This window comes from Pyrgilauda ruficollis, unplaced genomic scaffold, assembly GCF_017590135.1.
Source record: "Pyrgilauda ruficollis isolate IOZ18807 unplaced genomic scaffold, ASM1759013v1 scaffold261, whole genome shotgun sequence".
Taxonomy (NCBI): Eukaryota; Metazoa; Chordata; class Aves; order Passeriformes; family Passeridae; genus Pyrgilauda; species Pyrgilauda ruficollis.
This window is the reverse complement of record NW_024523945.1, coordinates 118,128-138,365: the sequence shown is the minus strand read 5'-3', so window position 1 is coordinate 138,365 and position 20,238 is coordinate 118,128. Positions and strand designations below refer to the sequence as shown.

At 37.6% G+C, this 20,238-nt stretch overlaps 1 protein-coding gene across 1 annotated transcript in view; it reads left to right on the top strand.

Moving 5' to 3' along the window:
* Positions 1 to 20,238, top strand: part of TNS3 (tensin 3) — a 174,866-nt gene that overhangs the window by 109,550 nt on the left and 45,078 nt on the right. Inside the window, exons 20-24 of the mRNA XM_041471326.1 lie at positions 5,556 to 6,815; positions 16,958 to 17,136; positions 17,496 to 17,613; positions 17,713 to 17,796; positions 20,010 to 20,027. Of these exons, the coding sequence (XP_041327260.1) occupies positions 5,556 to 6,815; positions 16,958 to 17,136; positions 17,496 to 17,613; positions 17,713 to 17,796; positions 20,010 to 20,027 (1,659 nt within the window). The remainder of the gene's footprint in view (positions 1 to 5,555; positions 6,816 to 16,957; positions 17,137 to 17,495; positions 17,614 to 17,712; positions 17,797 to 20,009; positions 20,028 to 20,238) is intronic.

The following is a 20,238-nucleotide window of genomic DNA, read 5'->3' as shown; positions in this document are numbered from 1 at the left end:
GACACAACCCAGCAACATGCTCTTGCAGCCCAGAAAGCCACATGTCCTGGGCTGTATTAAAAGCAATGTTGGCATCAGCGTGAGGGAGGTGATTCACCCCCTCCACTCTGGCGAGATCCCACCTGCAGTGCTACATACAGCTATGGGGTCCCCAGAACAGGAAGCAAGACCAACTGTACAAGTTGGTTGGAAGAATGGGTGGTTTTCCTTATCTCCTGTGAGGAAAGGCTAACTGGGTTTGTTCAGTCTGGAAAAGAGAAAGGCACAAATGGGTGACCTAACTGCAGCCTTCCAGTAGCTGAAGGGAGCCCACAAGAAAGATGGAGGGAGATTATTTACAAGAGCATTACAGGACAGGCTTTAAACTGAAACAGGAGAGATTTAGATGAGATATAAAGAATAAATAGAGAGTGGAGAGACACTGGAACAGGCAGCACAGAAAAACTGTGGATGCCCCATTCCTGGAAGTGCTCAAAGCCAGGTTGGATGGGGCTTTGAGCAACCTAGTCTAGCAAAAGGTGTCCCTGCCCATGGCAGGGAGGTTGGAACTAGATGACGTTTAGTCATCCATTGCAACCCAAACAATTTTATGGTATATTCTATGATGATAGTTAAAATTAAAAACTTCAAATTAATCTAAGAATGTTTTACTTCAACTGTACAAATCAGAAAGTAATTTTGATATATTCAATACGCATTTTATTTTCACAATTGGAAGCTGAAAGTTTAAATATCCAGACTCCTCAGGAACAGCTGGATTTTTGTTTAGCTATGAGTTTCATTCTTTCTTATCTTATGCAGAGTGGTATTTTTTGATTCCTAAAAAGGCAGCTATCTGTTAGAGCAAATTGTCTAGTTGCAAATAAATTGTTTTGACCCACAATCACAGTTGTTTTCTTGTGGTGTCTAATAGTATTGTATTAATATTTAAATTTAGAGCCAAAAATCAGCAGGTCCCAAACTCTTATGTTTCTCATTTCATTTGCAGACACATAATGTGGCTCCTCAAGTTCTACAGTAAATATCAAAAGTCATGTCTGTCAGGCTCACCATCCTCCTTATGATCAATGAGACTTCTGTTTGGAAAGCCATTATTTCAAGAAATTGCTTTAGGGATTGTGAGAAATGACTGCTCACTTTAAAATTTTAAAGGTTTATTAAGCCTCAACAACACAAAAAAGGACTGAATAAGGAAAAAAGGGACAGCACCGGGTGCGTGGCTAACTGCCAGAGGCTCATCCACAAAATGGCTGCTCCGCCTTTTATATCCCTGGTGTTGCATCAGGCAACTCTGGCCCCTCCCAAATTCTGCCAGTCAACTCTTCTTTGCTGTCCATTGGTGGAGACCTTCATTGGAGGTGAGGTGTTCCCTATTCCCAGCTGCCCTGTGGAAGGTACATATGTGCATTCTCTCCCTCCACATGTCCCTGACAATCCTGACAACCAAAGCTGTCTGGTGGCAACAATACACTGGGGGGAAAGGGGACTATGGAGAGAATAGAGGGTGTCCAAACAACAAGCTACAATAATATAATCATACATCAACAAAACTTCTCTTAACATACACACAATATTCATCCCTTAATTGTGAGAGCCAATCGTCTTATTACCCATCTATAACAGGATTTTTGAGACTTGGTAGTGAACCAGACTTTCAGCAGTGACGTCCTTTTCCCTAAAACGGTGTCCTGGGATCGATATGGGGTGAACCAGGCCTGGGACTGGCTTTGTGCTGCTGACAGAGTTTGCAAAATTTACTCCAAAACAGTTTCTGATTGTGAATTCAGTTGAGCTGTTATTTTTTTTGAGCCCAGAAGAACCTACCTGAAACAACCTCTGAGGAAGTAAAAGCCTCTGCCTTGAGCAAAAGCCACCAGGGAAAAGAGAACCTGGCTTGGGTGCTCCAACTTTGTAAAGAAACCCTGGCAACCTCTGGTGCTGTTTCCAGCCACAGAATACAATAAAATTTTGGTTACCCAGGAGAGATAGCTTTTAAGTAAATTTAAAAGCTATTTATTTATTAAAGTTATTTATTTATTTATTAAAGTTATTATTATTATTTATTTATTAAAGTTATTTACTTTTTAAAGCTTTTAAACTTACTTAAAAGCGATCTGAGAATCCTGAAGTAGTGTAAGGCTACGGCTAAATTAAGGCTACTGACACATAAATGTAGTACTTCAATTTCTGTTTGTGGGCTTTTTTTTTTTTTTTTTTTTTTTTTTTTTTTTTTTTGTTTGGGGCTTTTCTTAGGTTTTTTGTTTGTTTGTTTTGGGTTTTTTTCCTAAGTGAAATTTTAAGTAAGCTGTACTTGTGTCTCTTCTTCACAGCAGAAGCTGTAAAATTCACAGCTGGAAGATCCCCAGATATTTGGGGTTGCCTAGCATTCCTAGCAGGATGCAGAATAAATCTGATAATTTTGTATTAGTGGAAGAAGTACTGGACAGGGTTATCTCTGAATCTTACAGAGGGCACATGTGCAAGACCCTTGGGTCAGTAGTTCGCTGTCAGTTTGTCTTTTTAGTCTGTGCTTCTGCCACTATGCTTGTATGGTACTGTATGATGGTACTGGAAGGGCTAAGAGAGGAAGATACACAAAAGTTTTGCATTGCTTCCATGGCTGTACTTGAGAATGTGACAGTTTTTTTGTATTTACCATTTTTGCAAGGAGAACCAAATCTGCATGCTAGAATGTTTGATCTTGTGTGAGGTATAGTATTTGGTCTGGCAGAGCTGGAGTTAATTGTCTTTTGGAAGCCCTCACAGTGCTGTGCTTTGTATTGGTAGCTGGAAATGTTGATAACATACCAGTGTTTTGTCTGCTGCTGAGCAGCACTGGCACACCAGCAGCACTGTCTCTTTAACAATTCTCTCATATTCTCCTCCCATCAAGTGGGCTGGGAGTGGACAATAACCTGGAAGGAGACCCAACTAGGTAAAAATAGCTGACCCAAATTAATCAAAGGAGAATTCCATACCATATGATGTCAGCTCAGATATAAAAGCTGCAGCAAGGAAGAAGAATGGGGGCATTTGTTATTTTACAATGTTTGCCTTCTAGAGCAACCGCTATGTGTCAAAGTCATGCTTTCTGGGAAGTGTCTGAAAATTACTCTCTGGTGGAAGGTAGAGATCACCTTTTTTCCCCTTTGCTTATGCACGCAAACTTTTGGGGATTTTGCTTTAATAAACTGCCTTATCTCAGCCTTTTCCATCTTATTTTTCTCTCTGGTTCCCTGGGGAGGGAAGTAGATAGAATGGCTTGTTGGGCACCTGGCATGAGAGCCAAGGTCAACCCACTACAGTGGTGCTGACTAGCATTTTTAAAGCACAGAGCCTAGTTTTGAGTACCAGAGCAATCAGACAAGAAGACTTTATAATAGCTCAAGTGTACTGGTTCTGTATTTACTTCACTGCATTCCAGTTCAGACCTGTTTTCAAGTCTGTGTTCTGTCAGGATATACAACTATTCCAAACAAAGCAGGGTTTTTTATTGTTTTCTGGTTTTTTTAACTCAAAATCAAGCATACAGTAAAAAACCCCCACCTAATAGTTCTAATAGTTGCTCCTAGTTCTGGGTTTGGTTTTTTATTTTTGTTTTTTTTGGGAGGTGTTTTTTTTTTTTTTTTTTTTTTTTTTTTTTTTTTTTTTTTTTTTTGTTTGCTTTTGTGGGTTTTTTCGTTTGTTTGTTTGTTTGGGGTTTTTTTGTTTGTTTGGTTTTTTGTTTTGTTTTTTTTTGGGGTTTTGTTTGTTTGTTTGTTTTTTGGTTGGTTTTTTTTTGTTTTGTTTTTAATCCTGCAATTTGTTGTGGTAACTGTATGAAAATACTTCACATGAAATACCAAGTACGCTTTATAGTCCTAGAAGGTTGTGAGAGCTTATGAGAAATCACATCATGAAAGAGCCTGAGAAACTGTTGGCTGTATTTTTGATACATCTTCTTTCAAAAATATTGTTTTTAAGTATCTGTATACAGACAGTCAGCCTCATGCATAGCAGCCCTTTTCAACATGGAATTTACACATCAAACTTGATCCACAGAGAAATTTTACAGCAAAGGGAGTTGCTTTCCTTTTTACTCAGTTTGATAACTTTTTCTGAAAAGGAGTAGTTTGGTGTTTTGCATGTGCTGTTTTTAAAATCAACATCAGAACAAATAATAGTTCCTAGTCCCTAGAAAGTAAAAGATTGTCCTTTAGTTTAGCTGAAATCTATTAAAACTATTGTATAACCTTTAGTATGTAAGTATTTTAACTGATGTAACCTTGTCAGTGGTTTGTCCCCAAAACTTTTTCCAACCAAACCACTTTTCTTGCCATTATAAAGACAAATGAATTAATTACCTTTGTGATTACAGTTTCTGCATAATGCTTTTTTTAAATGGGTATTGCCTAGAAAAGTTTCCTAGTTTGGAAGTTCATTATCATGATGCCATTTTACATGTATTTTGAAAATATGTGGTAGAGTTGATGTTGAAATGCATTGGGCTCTTCATGGGGCTTTTGAATCTGGAACTACAACAGATGTAGTTGATGGTAACCATTGAGAAAAGTCTGCCCGTTCCTAAATTGTAATGGTTTAATTTTCTTAATCTCAAACCATTCTCAGACTATGAGTAGGAAAAGTTTTTCAGAAATATCTGCTTAATATTCTGGTAAATGAACGTTAAGTCCTTTGAAAGTGGAACTACTTACTTTATTTTCTTGACTTTACAGACACTAGACATATTCATTCCTAAAACCTTCCTTGAGAAATAGAATTGGGCTTGTTTTCAGCACTGGATAAAAATTCAGTAGCCATACTTTGACCTCATGTTGGTCTAACCTGTGTGACGTGTTCATTGTAATGTGTTAGACGGGAGTAAGACAAATATAGTTACTTCTGTGGAAGTAACTTCCACTTAAGTTCATTAGTCCTTCTTTGAAACAAAAACACGACATGCATACCAGATCCTCCATATATGGAGAAATGTCATACTTTTAACATTTACTTGTGCCTTCTTTTATGACGATGCTTTATGTATATGCCAAGGACTGCAGCTCTGATTAAAAGCTTGTCTTTTCCTTGCACCACCAAGAAAAGGAGAAAATTATTCTTTGTAGTATAGTCAGACCATCAAGTAAAAATGGACAAAGTAATAATTACATTATATATATATATTAAAGGCAAGTATTGCTGGTAAGTTTGTACCATTCTTGCTCTGAATCATAGTAGCTACCTCTCAAATTTCTAGTGCTGCAATAGTGGGATTCTTTAAATTAGCATGAAGAATTTTAGGAGCCATAAACATGCCCTCAAAACGGCAAAAAAAGAGAGGATTTTATTTGATCTTGAGCTACAAATGGCATATGGTATTTCCATCAAGAAAAGTCTTGTGAAATTAAAGAAGATAATGTCATTGGTCATTGGTATTTGCTGTAGTTATAGAGTTGATTTAGTTTTGCAGAAACAATACTGTTAGTGTTAACAAATACTTGTGGCATGACACTAGTCTAAGCCCTTATATGATGCCTTGTCCTTGTCTCTCCTTTTCCTTTTTACTTGTACCTCCACAGTGTTGCATACCCAAGGTCCCATTGATGGCAGTCTGTATGCAAAAGTGAGAAAGAAGAGCTCTACAGACAGCAACATCCCTGGTGTTGCTCAGGGTGTTCATGTTACAGGCAGTCCTGATCACAGTGATCATACCCTGTCTGTCAGTAGTGATTCTGGACACTCCACAGCTTCCATCAGAACAGACAAGACTGAGGAGCGCCGTGTCGCAGGAGTTAAATGGGGTCTGAGCCCACAAGAGAAGGCAGAACTGGACCAGCTACTTAGTGGCTTTGGTCTAGAGGGTTCTGTCAGCACGGCCAAGGACATGACGGATGCTCAAAGCAACTACAGTGCTACTCACCACATTATGCCAGCTCACATTCACATGAATGAAGTAATCAAAATGAAGGACAGGGAGACTGATATTCTGGATGATGAAATGCCTAATCATGACCTTCACAGTGTGGACAGCATTGGGATGCTGTCTTCCTCAGAAGGGCAGCACTCCACCCACCTAGGGAACTTCAGTTGCCACAAGAGCAGTCAAAACTCACTTCTTTCACATGGCTTTGGAAGTAATGCTGGGGAAGAGCATCAAAATGCTTTTGCTGCAGACCTGAGAATTGGTGTGGATTCCCTCTTTGAGAGGTCATTTGGAAGCACTGAGCCAAAGTCAACTGAGCAATTGCAACAGAATCTTTCTGTCTCACTCCATCCACAAGCCTATGGCCCAAGTAACTACTCTACTCAGACCTGGGTGCGCCAGCAGCAGATGGTCACTGCTCACCAATACGGTTTTGCCCCAGAGAATGAAATTAGGGTTGGCATTCATAAAACTGTGGAGAATTTGGGCAGTGTCCAGAGCCAGTCCCAAGTCCCAGATGCTCCAACACGTGGCTCTAGCAGCAGAGATGCTGTGCAGAGAGGGCTGGGAAGCATGCTGGGTGCTGCAGAAGCTGAAGAACATGCAAGTGCTGACAATTTTAAGTCAAGGCCAATGCCTCAGAGGGACACAAATGGCCTGGATCTAGGACAAAATGCTGGAGGCTTGCCAGCTTCTCCAACTTTGGATATTGATCAGTCCATTGAACAGTTGAACAGGCTGATCTTGGAGTTAGACCCTACATTTGAACCTATCCCAACCTGCATTAACACTCTCATCAGTGACAGAAATCAAGCAAATGGCTTCAGCAGCCTTGATGCTCACATGGAAGCACTTAACAGTAGTTCTGGCTTCCATGACAAATTTGAGGTCAGAAACAGGAATGTCTCCGGACATGGTAAGCTGTATTACTTTCTGAAAATCATTATTTTTCTAGCACCTGGGTGTTCATTATATGGTACAGTGGGACCCTCAGGTCATTGCTTACAACTTTGACGATGATTATCAAGGGATTATTTCTGATGTCCTCTTTACATAGTCATCCAAGATATGGAATCAAATGATGTAAGGTAAGTGAGTTTTGCAGGTATTTGCCTTTTTGTTTGAAAAAAGTACTGTTCAGCAAGTTCTTACCTGTTATCGAGCATTTCTTGGCATTATTTTGCTGTTGTGAATTTAAGTTATAAGGGAGCAGAATTTGTACATTGAGACTTTTTTAGAAGGCATTGGTGGTGTAGGTTTCTCATTATTACAATTTCCATTTAAATTAGGAGAAAAATTTCCAACCACTTTATCTTCAAATACAGTGTAATGATGCTGGCATTAAATTTCTATGCAATGTTTTCACAAATAATGTAATATTTACCAGTAAAGTATTTTAAGACATGCTCTTTGGGAAAGTTTTCTGTTTGAAAATGTACAAGTCACAGTGCTTGTTTGTTATCTCTGACTCTGAAATTATTACAGCTGGTGGAATTAAATACACAACACTTGCTGACTATGTTGCCTAAGTAATACTGCTAGAACTAGCAGCTTTGCAAAAGGATGAGTAGTCTGCCTCTGGCTAAGTCCACTAAACCTATTATTAATGGTCAACTAAAATATGTGACAAATAAGCTCTTGCTGGTTCTACTGTCATGTTTGAAAATTGTATGTGGTCTAATTTCTTTGGCAAAACATATACCCTTGCCTCCCTTTCTCCCCTTCCATCTTCCTCTTCCTCCCCTTCTTGTCTCCAGTCATGTGTTGGAACCCAGGACATCCCTCTGGATGCACTGGATGGCTCAAAATCCTGTCAGGGGCTCGGAGACCCTGGCAGGAAGCCAAAGACACCTGGGAATTCGATCTTAACCTATGGAGCAAATTACCAACTTTATATGAAGAATTACAAGTCACAAAAGTTTAAGCAGCATAACAGTAGTTGTCACAGGGTGAAAGGTGGAATTTTGAAGAATTTTACCATGGGGGTCCTGGGGGACAAGATGGAGGGATTTGGACGTTGTCCTGTCCTTCTTCCTTCTTCTTCCTAGCCTCCATCTTCTTGGTGATGGTGACGTTTTGGGATTGGTTTAGAGTAGAAAGTCACTGTGTAACATAGGTGATAGGTATTGGAACATAACTGTAAATATCGAATATGTAGGTTATAGTATAAAAGCCAACACCAACCCCGTGGGCAGGGTGTGTGCCTCAGACTGACCTGCAGAACAGATCTTGGCAGGCCAGACAGAAAATGTTTTAGATAAAAAATAATAAACAACTTTGAGAACGCGAGCTGAAGACTCCTGATCTCTTCTTCAACAGCCAGGTTGGGGAAAAGAGACTTTTAACACACCTTGGGATCATCTCAACCAGAGGGAATCCTGAGAACTGGCATCCCTGGGTGGGCACCCCAGAGAAAATCTTGAGAGTCATGGTGCAATGAAAGATTTGCTTGTGTCCCTAGGATTTGATTGAGCGTTAGCCAGCATGACAGAAGATCTGCCCATGGGTTTGCTGGACACAAATGAGTTGCTTCAGCTCAAGCCCTGTAGGATATGCTAAACCATGAATGTGCCTAACTAGCATGTGGTGTCTATTCATGGGCAGGCCTATGTGATCAAGGATGGTGATTCTTGTAGGGAAGATGAAATCACAGTTCTGTGTTTAGGAGGGTAACCGAGGACTGAAGAAGTCCAAAAATCCATGACTAATAAATGTGAGATGCTTTGCTGCTTATTTTTAATACACAATATGTATTTTGTGGCAGTGGTTTGTAATTCTCTTGAATCTTTCCAAATTATTAGCTGGTGGACAAATTGAGATTTTTCCAGCAGGAGAGAACTCTTCTCTTTATATACAGTAAATCTAGTGAAGGGGATAAAGAGATCATTTAGAATAAGCCACCTTTTACAGTTCAGTGTTTGAATATATGAAGTTTAAAAGAGATATTTGCAATTTTCTCAGAGATTCTGGTCATCTCATAGGAAGTAGAAGTCACTGTAATTTCCCTTCCATTTTTAATGTGAGGTGAATAAAGACCAGTGAAAATAAGTGTACTTGGGGAATGATCTGGAAGAGGATTTATTTTAAAGAATTAAATTGTGGAATTTCTGTGTTTAAGGGAATCAAATATAAATGTATAGACAGCATTTAAAATTCTGGATATTTGAGAAAAGGTATCAGGGCACAGTAGAAGAGGAAAGACTTTAGTAGTCAGGAACATAAGAATAGCCTGTAATTTAAAACAATTAGAAAAATAATTTTTATAGCTTTGGAACAATAATAATTTTTTAAGTTTGTCTTTATGTCAAGTGCTAAAATGTTCCATTTCTGACTTCTGCAAGTAATATTCAATTTATACTAACAAGAGCTTGATTTTAAAACTGCTCAGGGTTCTAGAGGTAAAACAACACATATATGTGGCATGCTGCCACCTCTGCTTGAGACTATGAGGTCACCAGCATGTACTGATTTTCTAAGTGCTGTAGAATTTATTTATTTACATATCTGGACTTGCCCCACTGAAATATACAGAATCATACATTTATTCATGCATGATGTGCACAAACCAGCATGGGGAAAAAGCTATTTACCTGAATGAATATTAAGAATTAGGAACATTGGAATGTTTTTCCCTATATACACCACTGTTCTGAATCACTGGATTGTGAACTGACTGCATATCAGGTCTCAGAGGGTTGTGGTCAGTAGCACAGTCCACAGATGCCTGTAGTTCAGGGGTCTAAATTCAGTCTTGTTTAACTTATTACTCCTCAGCAAGTTTGCTGATGCATAAAGCTGGGAGGAGCAGCCATACTCCAGAATGGGTTGAATGTGGTTTATCTTACCTTGGAGTAGACTCATAGAATTTTATAGAATTAGGATAAGCAGGGGAACATCCAAGGCACTTAATTAGCTGTTTAAACTAGTGCAGCACAGGAGCTATAATAGATAGCACAAAGAAATGCTGGCTGCCATGGGGATGAAGAAATACAAATTAATAATGGATAATGAAAACAACAGTTGCTCACAATGGCTGATCTTACAGAGTCAGGTTTTAGAGGGAGGTCTATACTCTGTGACTTAAACAGTCCTTGACCTAACAAGTATATTAATAGAATGAATTGACCTGTGATAAAGAGAATTGGCAGACCAGGACTGAATGGTCTGAATGAGGTTGATTGGATGAATGAGACATTCTGTGTGAATCTCTTTGTTGGGAGGAGCGACCAGTGCTGGAGGTGAATGAGATCAATGTGATCCATGGTGTGTGTGTGTGTGTCTAACTTGAGGGTTGTTTTACAGGAGGATGGTGGAATTATCTGGTTTCCTGTATGACTGTGCAGAAAATGCATGCCTTAAAGGTGTGTGCATATTTCCAGTGCCCTGCAAAGCTGGAAGAGTGTGCCTAAGAATGAAATGTGTGTGTGTCAGCTGGGATGTACATTATGGTGCATTCTTGCTTCTGTTTGCTCATATGATTCTGCACTGACTGACAGGCAACTATCTCTCCTTTCATGCTTCTTCCTAGATGTTTTTATACACATGTATCCGTAGCATAGGTCAACCTGGCACAAACTACTGACTGCCCATGCAGCAGAGTTCTGGGTTCTGTCTGAAATGATTTTTTTGTGTTGAGTGCTTAGCATTTTTGGATCATTGAATTTCTTTTTGCTAGGATCTATCTTTGTGAACCGTGCAGAACAATGGTTGATGATTCTTCTCTCCTTCAGTGTCATGTGTGTTGCTTATCAGAGGTGAATCACTGCGCTATTAATTAAGATTTTTCCAATTTTTATCTTTTACGTGAGCTGAGTTATGCACAGATGAGTTTCTGATAGTGAATGAAGTTGCTATTTACTAATAACACAGTGCTGCAGAAGTGCTTAATTTTAAATGACAGGAAGGTTGTAGCATGAAAAATTTTTGATATGTATGTAAGCTTTTCTTTCAGCCTTATGTTCCCCATTTACTTCACTCTCTGTACATTCTTTTATGCCTAATAAATAACACATGACCTCAGTCTACTTCTAAAGATATTAGTAAGACTTATTTTCTCAAATCAGCCATCTTTTACCACAAGGCTTATGCTTGTTCAGTAAAAAAGGAAAGCAAAATCAATGTTTTGCTTCAACCTACAAAACTATACAAGCAAGAATTTGTTAATAAATGTAGAGAACAGGAAGGTTTTTACCCATTTTCATTATAACCTACCATCATTGTCACCCATGTCTCATCTCTGTACCCCACCTTTTCACTGTTAAAATGTTACAATTTGCGTCTTTAGAAAAGTACTAGGTGCAGGTGAGGAATTATGTGATCAAGTGAAGGCAGAACACAGAAACACATGCATTCAATATTTGGGGCAGCCTGTTTTAATGACTGTGACCAAGATATGCATTTCTATCTAAATTTGCCAGCATGAGGAAAAGAGGTTCTCTATTTGCCATAAGATTGAAATTATATTGTTGCTCTCAGGTAATTCTAATTCTTCATGCATGAGTTATGGTGTTACTGTAGGAATTACACAGATACACAGTTCATACAGTCTTATATTTTGCTTGGAGTTTATCAGCTCAACACAGAATTGAGCATTAAACAAAGCCACCCTCTCTCAAAAAAATAATGTGAAATTAATAAAACCGAGGTGTCTGGAATACATGCACAGATCTTTCCTCTATCAAAAATAAACCTTTGGAGATGGCCCAGGATACAGTATCATAAATCATACTACAGTGTCTCTGCAGACAAAGGAGAGAGGAAGAAATCCTTTCTGCATACCTTATTAAGTAATATTTTTATTCGCATTGAACTGTTGCAGATGTTCCCATTTACTGTGCTATTCTGTGGGTAAGTGCAGTCCCTCTGAAATAAGTTGTGAAGTGAGTGAAAAGCAAAGCTTGTCAAACTTCTCACCTGCCTTATTTGTATGTAAAATGCACTACAAAACTTATCATTTCCGTTGCACAGGAAAATTTTGGTGCCTGACTTGGGAGTTAATTTTACAGTGGTTAACAGTAAATTAGAGTTTTTAGGTAAATAAAAGGTAAAAATTGAAGTTTTAAGTTATAACTGAACTAGAGTAAATTTTAAAACTGAATTAAATAACTTTTTAAGCTACAGTTAAAAATTGAATTTTAGTTACATTTAGCAGTACAATAACTTTTAATTTATGTTATGTACTTACACCACAAATGTTTAAGTCTTGTAATTTTCAGCATGTGGGCCTGAGTGTACCATCATTATGAACGCTCTCTATGGGTTTGGAGATACCAGTTTGGATTTTGCACTGGGCTTGCTCTCCATTCTTAGAATAGTGTAAATGGGCGATGAAACTAAAGTGACAGATCTGCAAAGCTGCTGTGTCCTTTACTTGATGGTCTGCTTGTATTTGGGGTAGAGTTTAGACCTTTTCATTTGCTTGTTAGACTAATTGGTTATAAGGAGTTCACACTCCTAGTCTACTAGCTGCTAGAAACTGGGGTTAAAAAGAATAGTTTGCTTGTTAGTAATTGCTAATTATTGGGTATTCTTTCAAGAATAAAGGGATTTTCTGACTTCAGCAGCATTTTGTGTTAAATTTTAGAAAGGTTAAGGCATTGAATGTATCACAGGCACAGCATAGTTGGCTTTTGTTCTAATTAATACTTTTGAAACAGTGTTCCTAAAGATCTGGGAATCTGAAAGCTTGAGCATATCAAGATCCTTGTTTAGTACTTGCATCACAAATGCACCAAGGTCATGGGTCCAATCCTCGTACTTCATTTAAGACTTGGACTCAGTGATCCTGCTGGGTCTCTTTCAACTCAGAATATTCTGAGATTTTGTATTTCAACTGGCTATATATTTGATTATCCTTTTTCCACCACAGCAATATTTAGTTCAAGTTTTGTCGTGCTGTCATTGAAGATACTTTTTCTTTCCGTATGTAATTATGATTCTAAAACTGATTCTAAATTCTTAAAAGTAGATTTGCTACGGTTTAAGCACAAATCTGTTTTGAAAGCTTGATCATTACATGCCTTCTTTAAAAATCTTAAACTTTGTAGAAGATAAACGGTGGCAAAGGAGGAGATCACTTTCAGTTTGGATAGCGTTGTTGGTAACATTTTTAGTATGTGGGATAGTCGCTGAAGGCTCCTCTGTTACAAGTTAACTTACAGACTTTTTTCCTTTTTGCATTCTTAAGCCTCATGTTGCATTGTATTCCCTTGTTTCACAGTAATTGATAGGTCTTTTTAAACTGCTGTATAGTCATTGACTTCTGAAATTTCTGCAATGCTAACACAGTTCTCCCCAGAGTGTTATTTCAGCCTTCATGACTTCTGCTGACGTCTGTGAAAGGGACACTGGAGAACCAGTTTTGTGGAAATTTTCACCGTTCCTTTCACAACAGAGTCCTGCATTTTATTGATCTGTGGGTAGAACTGGTAAAGCTTCTTATGTTATGGTGCTTTCCACACCAGGTGGAGCTGTGGTAAGAAGCTCACTTGAAGTGCAAGCACTTCATCTTTTCCTCTCTGTGTGTAACATGCTTGTACACAAGCAATGAATTCCAGCTTGTCTGTCTGCAAAGTCTGTTAAGTTGTATTGATTGGTTGATTTAGCATACATCCTAGTAAGTTTTCCTTTTGTTTCTTAAAAAAAATATAATTTTCTTAAACCACTTAAAAGTTTGTCAGATTTTCTTGAATGTATAAATGTTACCTGTTTCCTCTTGTGAAAGCATTAGAATTGAAATGAATTGCAGATTCCAAAAATCCTGCTAGACAATAAATGAAGTTAGGTGAGAAGCTGCCTGTGAAATAATATAGTTAACACTGCTTAAGCTATATCCAGAGAAAATTATCTTAACTGTTGCTCAGGTATTGATGATTGAAATTCAAGTGGTTAAACTCAGTTTTACAAGTTCAGACATTTATATTTCAATGCTATCACAAGGAATTATATTTGCAACCAGTTGGATAATTTGCTAATAAATGAGATACAGCACTGTTATTGACAAGCCACTGGAGACAAGATTTTAAGTTTAGTGTTGTTTACTTTCCAATAGTTATAAATACTTCTTAATAGTAGTTGAGGAAAGCTAAGCAGTTAAAGAAACCAAAGATTAACCTTTAACCACTGGCTATGCTTTTCTTAGCTGTAGCTTTTGCATGGTGGTAACCATCCGATGAAGTGCCTGATGTTGTTCTGATGCCAGTCTGTTGGAATGTTATTATTTGTTTATCAGGGAAAATAAAATTACTTTTGTAGGGAAAAATTACTTTTCAGAAAGAGAGAAAGGACAGTATATGAAATGCTTTCAAATAAATAAATATGTGCTTCTGGGATATTTATGAAGCTCTGCCAAAACTTTAAGCTAAATGATAACAGCAAAAATGAATTTTGTAACTTCTAAGAAGTCTTGGCAACTGACACCTTACACTGTAAAAGGTTCCTTTCAAATTAATAAGTCTAAAATATTAAAATATTAAGTTATTAAAATATAAGTCTAAATATTATGAAGTTTTGAAACTAACGACCTGAGTAGAAGTAATTTTTTGCTCACTCCTTCACTTAATTTTAATCTTTTAGATTTATTTGCTTTAAGCTTTACTGAAATATATCAGCTCAACTTCTCCTCTCTGTTGTCCAGCATCTCATGGTAATTTGGTATGTAAAGCACTTTCAGTCTATTTAAGGAAAATATCCATTTTCCCACAGAGACCTGTTTGTAGCTTTCTGAGGACTACATTAACTTTGTAGAAATTACAAGCTTCCTGAGTATATCAATATTACTGATGATGAAATCCGCTCATTAGTATGACAAGCAAAACTTGTGTTAAATTTCAAATGTCTTTTTTGACCCATCCAAAAGATATATATTCTTCATCATAAAGTAGTCTACAAGGCCATGTTAACTAAGAGAAATATTCTGAAATAAATTGTCTATGCATTTGTAACTTGGTTACAGATGGAGTGAAACTCTTATGTGCTGTTCCTGGCTCCTACTGCCTCCTGTGGAGAAGTTGTGGGACTGGGAGTGTCTGGTCTCAGATCATCTGAGATTCTCCAGTGATTCCCACTCATTTTTCTTTACAGACATTACAAATAAAAAAGGAAATCCAATGTAAATGTTGGTAAATGCTGGAATAGTTTTACATTCTTAAATGTCTCCAATTTCAGTAGAATTCACCGTGACTGTTTAGTATCATGTAAGAGGTTTAGAAGATATTTGTGATTTTATGTCCTTTTCTGGCTTTGAAAATCTTGAGTGATGCATCTAGTTTGCTTACAGGGTCTTCAGCACATACTCTTTCCATAAATGAGAGACCACACATAAAGGTTCAAGTTGTGAGGAAAAAGAGTTAAATATGGATGCTTAAAAAGTTTTTGAGTTGTCCAGGTTCCAGCAACCATAAAAACAGAATCTCAGTTGTGTTTTTTTTTCAAAATGTGCTAGATTTATAAATACTGACTTGATAAAATTAATAACTGGCTGTATTTGGACCCTGAAATTTAGTCTTGGTGGAATATTCAAAATATTGGTGGAATATTCAAAAATTACTAACAAGGTTTTATGTGTTTATTTATTTATTTGCTTCAATAGTAGTTATTATAACACTGGCTTGGATGCTAGCAGAGATGGATTTTTTGGAAGTGTCTAATTCTGTAGTTTAACAAGAGATTTATTAATATTTTTAGAATAAGCCACTACTTGCCAGCAAGTTACTCAGGTTGATACATACATATGTCAATTCAGAATCAGTTAAGTACCATGGATTTTAGACTAAAATCCCTGTCTCTGTTTCAAGCTTGAATAAAAACTCTTCCACTATACAGAAATGTATTTGTGCATTAATGCTTTATAATTGTGTCGTGTAATCAAGATGGAATGTCTATAACACAGACTGTTATGCTGCATGCCAGATTTTACACCTTAGCTTCTATCAGCTACTTCAGGTTAGGAAATTGATGTGTGTGTAAGGTGTATGCTATCATTTTTCTCTACCCAAGCTGCTGATTAAGCCCTCCTGGTTTAGATGAAGGACACACTTTGGACTCCTAGTGTTTTGGCTCCATGATCAGGGTCCGTAGGAGACGTGCTTCAACAACACACACTTACTGCTGGAAATTACTGTAAAGGTTTAAATGATACCAAGCAATTAAAGTAACTTCTTGTGGAAATACTCAACTCTTTTAAGACAAGTAGCTAATCCTCAAAGATCTTTTTGCATATATATAGACCATGGAAGCTCTCAGAGGAGTATTTGAAAAGTTGCTATGAATGTGGTTGTTTTTGTGACTACTCAGTAAGTTCTATGGATACTTATTGCTGATTTAAGAAGGGTAGAAAAAGCAATTGTTGCAGGAGTAATCTGGAAATGTCTGCTGTTTGGAGTGGATGACCATGTATAAAATCCTGCTAATCATAGCTCTGCATCTAGTGACATGCTCTTAATAACGTCTTTGGAAAAAAATAGTGCTTTATATCCTTGAATATCCTGGATCGTTCTGCTGGTTAAGGTTGCTCTTCTGTGCTGTTCCTCAAAAGGATTACAGCTTCTGTGTGTAGCTAATACCTAATTTTTGTGATTAAGTATGATTGCTATGTGTGTCACAAAAGGTGTACAGTGAACTGAGTTTATAAGGGCCAGGATCTGTTTTATCTAAAAATAATCTGCTTTTGGAAGGGGAAAGGTGGAGGTGGGGGGAACGCAGCCCTGGACAGCAGCAATGGTTTTTCTGCCAAGAGCCACTGTGTCAGAAATGGCAAAAGAGGCTTCTCATTGGAGTGCCCGTAGTGGCCCCTGCTGGCTTGCTCTTCCGATTGCACTCGGGGTGATCGCTTCAAAAATGAGCATCAGGAGAAACTTACTCTAGAACAAAGGGCACTGTGAATATTTTCCAGCTGGTGTCAACAAAGAAACTACAACTGGTGTCTTTTCCCCACCTATGTGGTTTTGTAAAATAGTTTGAACATTCTTGATTATAATCACTACAGACAGAATAGTGAAGTTTGTTTTAACAGTTCTAACTGGAAAAAATTAGTTTCTTAATCAGCTTGCCTGTTTTCAGCAACAAGTATGCAAGATGATGATGCAACAGGGAAAAGGCTCAGAAAGTTAAGTGTTGGGCAGTATGACAATGATGTTCCTGGGGAATCATCGTATAACAGGTGTGGATGGATGAAGTCTGCTGCTAGTCACCAGGCCGTAATTCCAAGATCACCAGTTGCTGAAGGGAAAACCAAGGAGGTAAACAAGAATTTTCACTAAATGCTGCAGTGAGTGGCCAGTAGGAAGTCTTATGTTCTGTGTCCAAAATTATTGTGAAGCAGTTGGGCAGTTGCATCATGGCAATAAGAACAAATAACTGAATTCACCTCAGTAATGCAATTCAGTGTTTAAGGATGTTCTTGTCTTTGCATGTTTTGGATGTCTCTTGTGTTTGCATGTTTTCAGTGTTCCAAGATCTCTCTGCTGGAACATTAGATTACATTATATCTGATTACAGAAACCTTCAGTAATTTGATGAAGAATGCCCCACTGTGTCATAGGGTTAAAAATAAAAGAATTGTCACACTGTAATTTTGCTTTTTTGTGTCTTCTCTTAGATGATTGTTGTACATTACCAAGATGAAATAGACGGGGAAATTTTCTCCACAATAAAAAATGGAAATGAAACTGTCACATTCACATCAGCTTTTCCCCTCTCACCAGAGGTGACATATGGTAAGAAAATGTCTCTAATTATTTATTTATTTATTTAACTAGCACTATTGACATTTTAGCTGTTATTGAAGAGGAACTGCCCTTTTCCTTCTCTCCTAGTGACAGCACCTCCACCACGCCATCAGCAGATTCCCTCCAGCCAAAAGGTCAGCAGCCTATCTGAGCTGTACAGAACCATTTCTGGTAAGGTACCCCTCTTTCCTAAGTAATGTGAAAATGAACTGTGTATGAAGGCAACTAACACAACAGTGTTTTATAAGTAAGACATATAAATAGTGAATTTACACATGTGAGTCAGAGAAACAGATTTTAGCAGTCCTGTTTTAATCACATCAAAAACAAGTGAGTAATGAAGAATTATCCAAGAAATATTTAAAATGTTCCAGATTTTAACTGCCAACAGGAAGTCCCACGTTCACAGTCATTGTGCAAATTTAGTGTGAAGCAATTAGGCAGCTGTGTCATGGAAATAAGAGGAAATGCAGCTCAGTGTTTGAGGCCATCCTGCTCTTGTTCTCTCTCTGTGTTTGCATGGTTTCAGTGTTCCTCAGTCTTTCTGCTGATATTTGATGACATCAAAATACTATATCAGGAGACTTGAGTTCTTTGTGATTTTAAGCAGGTTTTGTCTCCATCTCAGGAAAGACGGGTGATATCCATGTTGCCATCTTTCCAGGCAAGTGAAGCTGACAGTAGAGCTTGACAGTAGCTATGCTCAAGTCAAGGAGATCCTTTACCAGAGGAATTGATGTTCTGGAGGGGGTTTTTTTGCCATAATACAGTTTGTAAATGCGCAACCATGAGAAAGTAGTTGGTAGTGGATGATTACATATTTAAAGATTTATTATGATCTAGCTATGATTTTTTATAATAAAGGATGATTTTCAAGGCCTTAACTCTTCGCTACTAAAAGTAGCAGCTAAGCTACTGTTACCTGTCACCTTTTTTGTGCAAATTTATTTGAAAAATAGGATTTAAAGGAAAAAAAGTATTTCTGGACTGCATCAGAAAGTGCTGGACATAGCAGGAAGCTAGCTAATGTAAAAAAAAAAAAACCTGAATAAAAATCACAGGCATTCATTTTATGCATTACATTATGTTCACATGAAAATTCATGTATATTATGTATAGTTTTACTGCTTAGGCTATGATTGTATTCCCCAGGAGGATCTTGATAGTAGACTTTTCAATAAATGTGATGATGGGTTTTGATGCAATAATAATTAGTTTTAAGTTTTAACTTAAAAAACCCTTTATGTTGAATTTGCCTCACTTAATAGTTGTCAAAAGTAAATAACATCAGCACAGAAGAAAAGTATCTTTAGCTTTAGAAAAATCTTCTACCCAGTTCAAGACATCTCTTTATGGTTCTCCTACTTCTAAGTAATTAGTGGCAGATATCCTCCTGGGGACAACTTCATCAAATCAGTTATAGGTTGATCTACTGAACACTTTGTTGCTAAATGGTTTCTATTAATGTTGCTAAGAGCTAAGACTTGCCCTGGAAAAATATTTGGCTTTCAATGTATTTTTCTATTTCGATACTCTGATGGAGAAGGAAGACATGCACACTAGATGATGAGCAACAAGTCTCAAAAGTTTATTGGATAGGCACACACATTTATAGCAGTCTTAATAAGGCTAATGCATATTGCAAAAATTGAGCTCATTAGCTTAGTCATTTATCAGTCAACTACGTCTACGTTTACATTCTTGTGTTCACCTTGTTATGGTTTCTGCTATCGTTCCTTCATTCTTGCTAGCTAACGAGCTTCTCCCACAACCTCAAGTTTCGGCAAGGGCACAGTGACTTTGCTGCTTTTATCCTCGTCTCCTTCTTGCTTTCAGCATGATCTTTGTTAGCTAGCTAACTATCTACAAAATCCTCTACATTTCCCCTGTTTGTATCTCGGGCAGATTAATCTGGCTGTGGCCCTTATCCAGGAGCCAGCTTGTTACAAAGCTCTCAACAATACTCCTGCTTAATTTTAAATAATGTCATCTCTCAAAGGCTGGTTTTATATAATGAAACACTGAAAATAATTATTCCAACTATTAGAAAAGGAGGAAATTCTTCCTTTGAGTGCCTGTTTTAAAATGGAGCTCAAGGTGTACTGAATGCTGCAGGTTACGTGCTCATCTCCATGCAGCTTTGGTTTTAGCTGTAAACATAATGTACTTTGACATTAAAGATGTTAGTTGTTAATTAGTTAAAAGTATATGAGGTAAGTCAGCTAGAAAACATGTAGTAAAGACACCTGTTTGCAAGCATCTCTTAGAAATGTTAATTGGGTGATTTTCCCATCAGAGCACAGAAACTTCTATTGTCAGAGGTGAGTTAGAATCAAACTTTAAATGCTTTAAAATTTTCTCTTTTCCCTTCAATTCTACTACAGTTATTGCCTGTATCTACAGTAAGTATCCACTGTATCTACTTGCTTCTATGTCTTCTAATTTCTTTTGCAAGAAGTGCCTCTTATTTCTGCTACCAATCCCTAATGCATGCCCTGAGTGAGAGGGTTATGTTTTGTGTGTTGAAGAGGCCAAGAATCTGAAGGGAACAGATGCAGCTGTTCCTGTGGTTGAGAATGCTTTCATGCACGTGCCACAAAGGTGACTCTAAGA